Source organism: Acipenser ruthenus, chromosome 1 (genome assembly GCF_902713425.1).
Source record: "Acipenser ruthenus chromosome 1, fAciRut3.2 maternal haplotype, whole genome shotgun sequence".
In the NCBI taxonomy this organism is placed as follows: domain Eukaryota; kingdom Metazoa; phylum Chordata; class Actinopteri; order Acipenseriformes; family Acipenseridae; genus Acipenser; species Acipenser ruthenus.
This window is the reverse complement of record NC_081189.1, coordinates 10998338-11010621: the sequence shown is the minus strand read 5'-3', so window position 1 is coordinate 11010621 and position 12284 is coordinate 10998338. Positions and strand designations below refer to the sequence as shown.

The following is a 12284-nucleotide window of genomic DNA, read 5'->3' as shown; positions in this document are numbered from 1 at the left end:
ACTAAATAGACAAACTGACCCGGTGCAGATGCTGTGCCCTGCACTGATCTGTGTGTAAATACAGGACCTGCCCATTTCCACAAAGAGCGGTCATAATTTTGTGGCCCTTGTATTTTCCTGATGATGCTAACAAGCTAAGCAAGCTTCACATCAGTTTAATTAACACAGCCTTGAAATAGAGTGTGTCCTTGTGGCAATGTGCCCCGCCCCTGTGTGCATGTTATGTGTTGTATGTTGCGTGCGTGTGTTAATGTTGGTGTATAGTCATTGGTACACGGGATATAAACGGGTCTGTGTTTCACGTGTGATTTAAAAAGGTAGATTTGTATTTAGGCACGAGGAGGGCACAAATCACTTCACGTGCTGGTTAAATGTAATATGTGAGCACGGGGTTGCACAGAATTAATTCACGCGCTGGGATTCAAGTGAATAATTAATTAGTAATTGAATCCCAGCACAACAGTATATATAGATGCACATTTCATTCAGTCGGGGTTGGGTGTTCGGTGAGTGGAGAACGGGAGAGAGAGAGAAGGAGTAAAGTAAATATAAAAGAACGTAAATATTGTTATCTGCTCACCGTGTTTGTTTGTCTTTCTAGTCCGTTTTGTTTGTCTATTTATTTTGGCCTCAAGTGCCGTGTGCTGTGTTTTGTTGTTTCAAACCTTTTATTTTCTGTTCTGTTATTAAATGCTGAGCGAAAGCATTCGCTCAGCTTCACCAAACCCCAAATCTCTGTCTGTTTATTTCCTGCATCTGGTCTGACGCCACCCACTCCGGCCGTCTTTGTGACAGGCCTACATTACACAAAGCAAATCTGCCACCGTGCCAAACCAGTTAAAAACAGTTCATGATCTCTGGGGATGTTTCCAGTGTCTGCCCACATAGGTCTGCAATGCCTGGGATAGTCGTCTCTGCTCAGGAGTGGGAGGTTTGATGATCAGGGACATCTTACCCACACAGATACACTACTGGGTCTCCATAAACTGACAATAGTCTGCTCTGAAAATACATGCAAAGTGGCACCCCAAAATGAACGCCTCTTTTTCACTACATATCGCTGAATAGATTACAAAAAAAAGAAGAAAAAATTAAATAAGCAGATGTCCCACATTTTCAGTGGTACCCTCAAATGTTATCCTTTACGAGCAATGCAAAACAACTGGGTAGGATATCTGTTCTTCATTTTACTCCAAGAAAATGTGTGTGACAGACAGTACGCAAGCCCTGGTATACTGCTGTTCTTCCAGTCTGGCAGGGGCAGGGTTAATACTATCCCTGCCAAATACACGTGCACACTGTGGCAGCAACAAATAAGGAGCAGTCTCTCCACTTGTGGGAGATGAACCCAGGGCAAGGAGCAGAGCACAGCGGAGCAGAGCACAGCACAGCAGAGCACAGCACAGTGGAGCACAGCAGCCAAAATAAGGACTACAGTTCTCCTTTTATTTCCAGACTGAAAGCAGTTAACTACCTGCAGAACAACCAGAAAGAACACATAGAAAGTCATGTCTGTTGTAATTTGTTCTATTGACATTGTTCCCTTGTTTCCATGAGCACGGATTGACCTCCAATCCGAGCTGATCCGGGTTCTCCCGCATTCCTCCTGAACCCCCATTGGTGGTCTGACTGAAAAGACTCTGAAAAGACTGTTTCCGTGCAATACAAGTTTTTCTACTGATGTTGGTGGTTGTTTCCCAGCAAGTTTTGCAGCTAAGGTCACATTAATTTGCTGACCAAACCGAAAGAATGGTCAGTATTGCTTTGCCTCTGATAATCCTAACAATTATTTGGATTTTTTTGTTACAAAAAAAAACTATTCCAGAATGTTAAGGCACAGAGAAACCTGCTCTCCCGGGATGTGGATTAAATGGTAACTCACACTCATCACTTGATTCGTCAGTGTTGTGACGTACTTCCACCCAACCCACTTTGGGAAAAGGTTAAAAAAAATCAGGGTCAGCTTGGTTCCCATTAACAGGGAAACACAGTATCAAGGGCAGCAGGGTTTTCAACCCGGGTTGAGTGGTGCTTGGAAGCGAGATAGAACAGTCCTCCATGGGAGAAGTTTCTTGATTTGTCCTCCAAATCAATATGGTTGCTTGGTGGCCATCTTGGCAGTTCTCCAGTTTACCACAATTGCACGTTGAAATTTTAGTGAGACATTAATGTTTATATCTAATCAAAAATCTTAATTATCAACAACTAATTCATATTCTCTCTCTCTCTCTCTCTCTCTCTCTCTCTCTCTCTCTCTCTCTCTCTCTCTCTCTCTCTCGTGGTGCTTTCTGGGAGTGCAGGAAGTTTGAGTGAGTGGCTGTGACGGTGAGACACTGAGAATCTTTATTTGTACTGAAACTGTCTACTGCCTTCGAGGGGCTGCACACTGGGAAGGCTCCCGGCATCGACGGGCTGACTGTAGAGTTCTTCAAGGCATTCTGGGGGAAGCTGGGAGAGGATCTCCAGCAGGTGCTGGAGGAGAGTGTCAGAGAGGGGGAGCTGTCTTTGAGCTGCTGACGAGCTGTTCTGACTTTGCTATCCAAGAAGGGGGACCTATGCTTTATTAAAAACTGGAGGCCAGTTAGCCTCCTGTGTACGGACTATAAGATTTGTTTGAAAGCAGTGGACAATAGGCTAAATAGGCTTGATAACATATTCCTAGTTAGGTATATAATGGAGGCCTCCAAGTTGTTTGGGTTTGATGCCAGGATTGTATCTCTAGATCAGGAGAAGGCTTTTGACCGGGTAGATTATGGCTATCTCCACAGAACTCTAGGAGCTTTTGACCGGGTAGATCATGGCTATCTCCATAAAACCCTAGGAGCTTTTGGTTTCAATCCTGTTTTTAAACCCTAAATTGGACTCTTTTATACATTTTTTGTGTATTGAAGATCAATGGGGCGTTGAGCTGTCCATTTCCAGTGCGTAGGGGGATGCGTCAGGGAAGCCCCTATCGGGGATGCTGTATTCATTAGACATTGAGCCCCTCGTTCACAGACTGCGAACAGTACTAACTGGAGTGGTGATTCCCCATTGCCCTATGGAACCAGTGAGAGTGACCGCGTATACTGATGACATCACCATCTTTGTCACCAGGCAGCATGACGTGCAGGCACTGTGCCGCTGCCAGGAGGCCTTTCAGAGGGCATCTTCTGCCCGAATAAACTGGGACAAGAGCAGTGCCACCAAATCCAGAGTCACTGAGTTGGAGGCCTTGGGCCTTTGCCATTCTGCGGAGTGTGGGGGGGCTGGGATATGATAAGCATATATCTTTTTAACAGACGTGGTAAGTCTAGATATATCCCAGCTCCCAGTTTTATAGTAGCATGCTTAGGGCTTGGAGCCTGTTTAAAGCAGAGCTCTATATAAACCCCCGATTCCAAAGAGATCCGGAGACTTACAGTGGGGAATTATACATACAATCATTGCCCTCAGTCTTTACAGTTTATATGGTGGAAATTGAGCACTGTCATTTTACACAGCGGTGATCTTAAATGAATACATCCACCGCCAGTTACTGTTTATTTACTATTTATACACCAGTCAAACCATAGAGGCTTGCCCCCAGCTTAGCCACATGTATAATGTTTTGCTATGACTGCTAGAGCTAAACCACAGGAATATTTCCATATAATGCAAAAAAACACATTTAAAAGAGGACAAACTAACCGGAACACACTCTGAACGGAGGGATTCTGGATGCATTTGCGGTATATTTTTGGACCCATAGTATTAACTGAAACCATTGACATGAAAAGCACTCAATGACAAATAAAACTCTCATTATATACTTATTTTAATTAAAGCCTCAGAGGGCAGTTCATTCTGAAATATTGCCAATGTTTTAACCACTTGGTATGCAGGCCAACTTTTTCATGGGAATAGCGGATTTGAACTCTGGGTTTGCTGGCAAAAATGAGTTTGGTCAGGCCACCCTTTATAAATTGGTTTGCTGTACAGTAACTAAATCTAATCTGTATACACTTCTTTGATAGTACAACATCTGATAAAAACTATACATACAAATAAAGTGCACAAAGTTGTGTGGGTGGCAGCTAAAATCACGAGAAGGACGGGCTACAGCAAACAAGCCTGTTTTTATTATGGTCTGGAGGGTTCGCTAAAATAAGCTAAAATAAAAAAAATCATACAAGGTTTTCATAGCAGCCCTGCATTATATTGTAATGTTACGTTAACATATTAAATTACATACCACTTGGCAGTTTTCCATATACTGACAAAAATTGAAAAATGTGAAATACTGTGCATAGGAACACCTCCTAAGAGAACACTTAGCCTAAGAGAACATCCTTGTGGTGAAACAAATGTTTCCCTTTGTAAATGCTCCGAACCACGATCAATAGAGCAGGACACTGTGCTTACCTTCCTCCCGTGACATCAAAACAGAACCACGATCAATAGTGCAGGACACTGTGCTTACCTCCCCCTATGACATCAACACAACCACGATCAATAGTGCAGGACACTGTGCTTACCTTCCTCCCGTGACATCAACACAACCACGATCAATAGTGCAGGACACTGTGCTAACCTTCCTCCTGTGACATCAACACAGAACCACGATTAATAGTGCAGGACACTGTGCTTACCTCGCTCCTGTGACATCAACACAGAACCACGATCAATAGTGCAGGACACTGTGCTAACCTTCCTCCCGCGACATCAACACAACCACGATCAATAGTGCAGGACACTGTGCTTACCTCGCTCCTGTGACGTCAACGCCAATCATCAGCTGCCCGTTGAGTGAAAGCAGCTCATCTCGCAGCTTGATCTCCCCACACCTGGCAGCAGGACTTTGTTTCTTCACCTCCGTCACCCAGATGCACCCCACGTCCAGCACAGGCCCCTTGTCACCCTTCCTCCTCCTCCTCCTCCCACCTTTCTTCCTCCCGTCAGGATCCCCAAAGATGGGGATGTTGCCAAAGCTGAGGCCGAACTCACTGCCGTCCCCGGCCGACTTGGAGAGACACACAGCCCGGACCTGGAGTTCCATCCCATCCCCCTGGGTGGAGCTCTGCAGAGCGCTCTCCCCATCGCTAAAGTTTAAGTGAATGTATTCCACAAGCTTCTGGATGGCAGCCTGGCACAAGTGTTGCTCCTCCCTTTCGGGGTCCTGTTCTGCCTGGGTGTGGAGCCAGCACTCCAGCAGAGGGAGATGACTCCCAGCATTCTCTTGGGTAATGGGCATCCTAGCGTCTGCCTGGTGTTACCCAACATCATGTGCAAAGCCCGTCAAGTGCTGGAGCGACTTTGGAAACCCAACAAATCCTTAGAAATATGCAAAAACCATTGGCTGTGGAAAACTCCATCTCAACAAGTTAAAACCCCACCACCCAGGCCAACAATCAAATCAACAGCCATCTGAACGCCTCCTTCCATTCGACTTGGCACCAGTTAAAGCATGATGTCATGCAATAGAAGATTCTGCAGCCAAGGAGCCAGGCTACGGAAAGAGCAGTAATTGAAGAACAAGTGTCATTGGCTTCTTGTTTGAGTAGATTCCAGTAGCGCTGAAGTGGAGAGTATCAAATCATGTGACGGGTCGTCATTAAATCTCTTAGAAGTTCACCTAAAATGAGAAAAGCAGTTGGGCCATTTTAGTGGAATGGAACATTATTATCGCTTCAAAATAATTTGAGATATTTCTGTTCTGAATTACTCTTAAAAGGATTGAAAAGCTTACAGAAGTACTGGATTAACTATAAAAGCATCTGAACCTAGACACCACACAGATTCTTATGAATTGAGGGTTTGTTCTGCTCAGATGGAATGTTCTGAAGTGCAAACTTTGAATCTGTCAAACATATTAAATTTAGAGAATTTAGATATAATAATAAATGAAAAGGAAGTTTTTTTTTATTAAAATACTGTAGTTATCAGAGTTCTAAAAGCATTCTAGATGTTTACTGCTGACATGCCCTCAGTCCAGATAGCTGACCTCAATATGTCATAATAAGCACGTATATCAACATCAGCATTCTACAGCAGTCCCGTTCAGGTGAAAGGGGTTCTCCCAAACCATTCATATTATTACAGGAAAAGCTCAAACAATACTTGAAATTGAACGGGTTGTTACCAGGTCATATTACAGTTTACTAAGGTGCACTTGCAGTTATTTTGCAGTTTACTGTACATTCACCAAGTAGTACTCTGCGGGTTTGTACCATGCCTGTTTCCCATGTTTCCACTCTGCTATGTACTGTAGTTAACTAATGATTGTTTTTCTTCTCATTATACACTGTGTTTGTAGAGCTGTTCTCTCAACCAGGCTGCTGCAGACAGGATGTCCCAGTGAACAAGGTGCTTGCAACCTGCTCAAATAAATTTGAATCATTAATAAAGTGCATCCTATCAAGGAACACAGATTAGTACCCACTAAGCCAAACTGGTATTCTTGAACATCATAATGTCTTACTGTGGAATGCTTTTTTTTTTGTTTAAATAAGTAGATCAATAAAATAAAGCAAGCCACTACTACAAACCCAATTTCTTATAAAATCGACCTTTATAACTAACCTAATAGCACATCATAAACTGTGCTCTGCTCCAATGTGAAGTTTACTGCAGTTTATTAAACACTTAACAGCATATTCATTCTGAAATGGTTACCTTTTGTTGCTGCCCTGAATAATAATAATAATAATAATAATAATAATAATAATAATAATAATAATAATAATAAGGAATGCACATAGGCTGGTAAAGATCACTGGTCTGCATCCCTGTGACAGAAAGCAATCTCAGTCTCCACGATGGTGAAAGACTTCCATACGCAAAAGCAGCTACAGAAAAGGATTGGGGCCTCCCTACCACATGTCATTGGCACCCATGCTAGCAGCTAGAGTGCAAGATAGCATTGTGGCTATGCAGCTGTCTCCCAAGGTTATATTCATAAACCCAGCCAGATAAGGGGAATGGCTGAGTGTAGGAGAAGGTCACTGGGGTTACTGGATAAAGGAGAGCAAACTTTAATCCATGCATAAACCTCAAGCTGCAGCTGTGACTTACATTAATGTCTGAAGCAGGAGACGTGTGTCTGGTTCACACTGAGACACTACAGTATCTAATGTTCCCAAACTGCCCGTTATCCCAGCCTCTCGAACTGTAGGAGTGGCTGATGTCTGAACTAAACCGTTAAAACAACGATGAGTAAACTAAACTAAGGCTAATTCCACTAACTAAATAATGCACGGTTATCACATTGTAAATACTGAATTGTGAATGAAGTCACGACAATCACATGGTTTCAACACATGTTGATCCATAAAGTATTTTGGTATTATTTAAAGGAAGTGTAGAGGAAGCAAAAAAACTGATCAACAGGGAAAGCTAGAAGTCTGAAGCTTTACAGTAAGTACTTCCCACATCAAACACTGTCTACAAAGATACCTGCTGGATGTCTCAACACTGTATAGTTATTTAGAAAGATACCCTGCTCATCTACATCTGTGTAGTACAGTATGCTGCAAACCCTGGATGCTGGGACTTTGAAAACAACTGCTGGTGAAAACCTTATGTGCACCAAATGTCAAATGAAAAACAGTGGTCAAAACTAGATCATGGTCAAGGATACGGGAATGATAATATAAAAATAATGGTGATTTTCTTGGAATACGTACAATAGAGGCAGCTACTGGAAGTAGTGTTTTGTTGTAATCTATACTAAAAACAGCTATTTGTGACTCACACATTCATCCTTAACAGAGCTGAAACAAACCCTTCCTACAGTACAAACAATTGACATCTCAAGCCCTGCATCTCAGATGGATAATAGAGCCAGATCAAAGGTGTACCATAAAACATTAAAATATGTACAGGCGCAGTGCCTCGATGTTAGACAATCTCTGATCTGTATAGGCCTAGTTTATTTATATTCCACTAGACTCAAATTAAAGTGAAGAGCTGAATTGCTTGGGTTTGTTTTCGTAGTTTGAAATGTGGAAAATACAAAGTTATTAATCCAAGATTTCATCTACAGTAGAACAGCAAGATCATAACTCATCTTCTGACCAGCCTCTGCATCCACATGTTAAAAGTACGAGACGATCACATCGTCCTTCAGAGCGAGTTTCTAATTCTGGCTTCGGTGAAACATCTTGTCCCTCTTAAGGTTGTGGTCTACATTCGAGAAAAACTGCACTGAAATCTGACATCATTCCTCTGGTTTCTTTCATCTTCTCTGATTCTAACCCACAGGGGTTTTAAAAGCATGTGTGCACCATTCATTTTCTGTGCAAGAAGGACGTTTTTCACCGCAATCCTGTCCTTACTTTTAATAAAGTACAGCTGATGTACCAAAATTAAGCTTGGCACATTTCCTTTACTTAAAAAATGACTCTTTTCTAGAAAAAATACCTCCAAGACATTCATCGATATTGTACAGCAGGAACATAATTCCTTGATTCAGAAAGTTGGCAATTGCCGGTGCACTGGGACTGTATTAGCAGTACCTTCCCAACACTGGCATTGTTTGAAGAGAGCTTCCACCCATATCCATGTGCTATGTTAGGTCTTACAATCCTTCTCATCATACTTCCACCAGGTGTATTTAATATAATACAAATGTGGTGAAGTACGATTCTCCCTTTACAGAACACACAGTCAATTTTCCACGAGGGTTGTGCTGACCCACCTCTTTGGCAAGGCTCTTGTAAATCACCCTTGCAAATGGTTTCCCTGTGTTACTGCTTACTGAAATATGCCAACAGCCATCTCCTGCAACCTTGCTTACATTCCCCTATTTTACAAGCATTACTAGGGATGTGCAAATACATGCGCTCTTAAATTACTTTACTTAATACGGTTTTTACACAAGGGGCTGCACAGCACCCAAATGTGGTGATAATCTGTTTTTTGACAAAACGAGAGAATGACAAAACACAACACGACACAAACACTTTTTAAGGCAAGGGAAAATTGGTTCTAATTGAAAATGAATGGATGTTCAACACTATGAAGGTTAAACTGATACAGGATCTTTAAAAGGCCTACAATATCAAAGCCCAACTTTGTTCTCCCAGGGTCAGACAGATGGGTTTAACAGGCTTATGCAGTACAGTGGGGTCAATATGAATACACTTCATTTAACATTGTAGTGGCATTAAATGTAAAGAATGTTTGCAATATTTGTGAATGTATGCAAAGAATGTATGAATCTTAACCTTATTAAATTATAAATGGACTGGATAGTTTTCATATTACAATAGCCCAGGTAACATCATAAAAATCCACATGTGTTTTTAGTAAAAAGGTGCATGTGGCATAAAAACAGTTTCAGGGTTATGAGCTGCAAGTATTCCAGATGATGTCAACCCGTTATCCCAAAACACATATTTCATTAAAAAAAAAAAAAAAAAAAAAAAGTTTATGCCTGAATGTCATACTTTTTACAACTGGTGCAATAAAATGTATTTTACAATATGTGCCAAATAGGTCGAACTTTTGAAATGGCATGGCTTTGCAGTGCACTTGCTAAGTTGTAAATCTACAATTAGTTAATATACTGTATGTGTATATATATATATATATGTACAGCTGTATTTTATAAAAACTGTATGGAGAGAAACTTTGAATAAAAACCGGTGATGAAAAGGTAGTTCACCCTCATAAGCAGGACTCTACTAGAAGTCTTGTACATGCAAACGTCTGCAGGGATGAAACACACATGACATTAAAGACGGTCACTCACTGCACCACTCAACAGAAAGTCCCGAAACAACACTGTTAATCGGTCTAGAACAGCCTCCATTCATTCCCAGGACCGGGCAACAGGAAGTGTTTGTTTGAACTAAACAATCCCCTGGATTACTGTACAATCCTTTAATTGAAAGCATATTGCTTTTTGCTGGTTATTTATTTATTTATTTTTAAGAGTCTACAGTATGGCGGGGTCTATAACTGATTTTAAGATTTTGCTGCTAACCTATAAAACCCAGCATGACCTGGCACCCATTTATTTACAAGAGTTACTCATCCCACATGTACCCAGCCATTCACTGAGATCACAGGATGCAGGTCTTTTGATTGTCTCGAGGGCGAGCAAAATTAAAATGAGTGGAAGGGTTTTCTCACGCATAGCACCACAGTCATGAAATGCCCTTCATATCTTTGTTAAGGAGGCTGGGACTGTTACAGCTTTTAAATCTAGACTTGTCTTACTGCTAAACATTGGTCTTTCTATCCTAGTGTGCCTTTCCTGTCTTTTTAAACATTGTTTTCCTGTATATTGGTTGTGTTTTTTGGATTGTATTTGATTATGAATTGTTGTTGCTGTACAGCGCCTTGAGATGACTTTGGTGTGAATGGCACTTTATAAAAAAAAATTGATTTGATTACAATGAAAATTGAGCCCTAGTGCATAGAAAGGATTTCAATGATGACAAACCTCTGCAGAGATATCGACAGAGATATACACCCATTCTGTGGAGCAAAAACCTCCCCCGTGCTTCCTCAATCAGGTCTCCATTTAGGAGACATGACCAACTGATTACCCTTATGAATGGATTCCACGTGCTCACCTTGCTTCCCATGTTTTCAGCATGCTTTCACAATGCTCACCTTGCTTCCCATGTTTTCAGCATGCTTTCATGATGCTCACCTTTCTTCCCATGTTTTCAGCATGCTTTCACAATGCTCACCTTGCTTCCCATGTGTTCAGCATGATTTCACAATGCTCACCTTGCTTCCCATGTTTTCAGCATGCTTTCATGATGCTCACCTTGCTTCCCATGTTTTCAGCATGCTTTCACAATGCTCACCTTGCTCTGCTTTCCCCATGATATCCCACAGTAAGCTTTTAAAAGAGCAATGCTTGGGGAGAGGAGGGAGTTACAGTGGGGATGAGCGGATAACTCGTGAGCCACAAGCTCATACTCTACATGTCCACCCGCCCATTCCCAGTGCAGCAGTTCTGACCGTAATTGATAACTTCTCATTGTGTCCTATTTATACCCCCTGTCTTTATTTACTTGCCAACGTTTATTTATGTGTTCTGATCCCGGGAGGCTGCAGTGCTGTTGTAACGAGTGCATGACAGTTTAGTTTGGAGCGCAGTTCTATAAGGGAGTGAGTGACTGCCCAGAGGAAAGGAGTAACATAATAACATTTCAATTCTATTTAAAGTAGTCCTGGCTTCCATGGAAAGAGTGGTTTACTGTAAGAAGGTGTTCATTTATCTGGTTGCTTGCATCCTTCAGATGGGTATTTAGACCAATCAGCATTACGTTCTCCAATAGAAGAGCTACAGTGCCTTGCGAAAGTATTCGGCCCCCTTGAACTTTGCGACCTTTTGCCACATTTCAGGCTTCAAACATAAAGATATGAAACTGTAATTTTTTGTGAAGAATCAACAACAAGTGGGACACAATCATGAAGTGGAAACGAAATTTATTGGATATTTCAAACTTTTTTAACAAATAAAAAACTGAAAAATTGGGCGTGCAAAATTATTCAGCCCCCTTAAGTTAATACTTTGTAGCGCCACCTTTTGCTGCGATTACAGCTGTAAGTCGCTTGGGGTATGTCTCTATCAGTTTTGCACATCGAGAGACTGAAATTTTTGCCCGTTCCTCCTTGCAAAACAGCTCGAGCTCAGTGAGGTTGGATGGAGAGCATTTGTGAACAGCAGTTTTCAGTTCTTTCCACAGATTCTCGATTGGATTCAGGTCTGGACTTTGACTTGGCCATTCTAACACCTGGATATGTTTATTTGTGAACCATTCCATTGTAGATTTTGCTTTATGTTTTGGATCATTGTCTTGTTGGAAGACAAATCTCCGTCCCAGTCTCAGGTCTTTTGCAGACTCCATCAGGTTTTCTTCCAGAATGGTCCTGTATTTGGCTCCATCCATCTTCCCATCAATTTTAACCATCTTCCCTGTCCCTGCTGAAGAAAAGCAGGCCCAAACCATGATGCTGCCACCACCATGTTTGACAGTGGGGATGGTGTGTTCAGGGTGATGAGCTGTGTTGCTTTTACGCCAAACATAACGTTTTGCATTGTTGCCAAAAAGTTCGATTTTGGTTTCATCTGACCAGAGCACCTTCTTCCACATGTTTGGTGTGTCTCCCAGGTGGCTTGTGGCAAACTGTAAATGACACTTTTTATGGATATCTTTAAGAAATGGCTTTCTTCTTGCCACTCTTCCATAAAGGCCAGATTTGTGCAGTATACGACTGATTGTTGTCCTATGGACAGAGTCTCCCACCTCAGCTGTAGATCTCTGCAGTTCATCCAGAGTGATCATGGGCCTCTTGGCTGC

The 12284-nt window shown here is 41.8% G+C and overlaps 1 protein-coding gene across 2 annotated transcripts in view; it reads right to left on the bottom strand.

Moving 5' to 3' along the window:
* The window catches only part of LOC117404077 (PDZ domain-containing protein 2-like), a 121032-nt gene that overhangs the window by 92301 nt on the left and 16447 nt on the right, over window positions 1-12284 (bottom strand). For both annotated transcript variants that reach the window (XM_058999301.1, XM_058999361.1), the window contains exon 2: window positions 4725-5593. In XM_058999301.1, the coding sequence (XP_058855284.1) occupies window positions 4725-5212 (488 nt within the window). In that variant the 5' untranslated portion in view covers window positions 5213-5593. The remainder of the gene's footprint in view (window positions 1-4724; window positions 5594-12284) is intronic.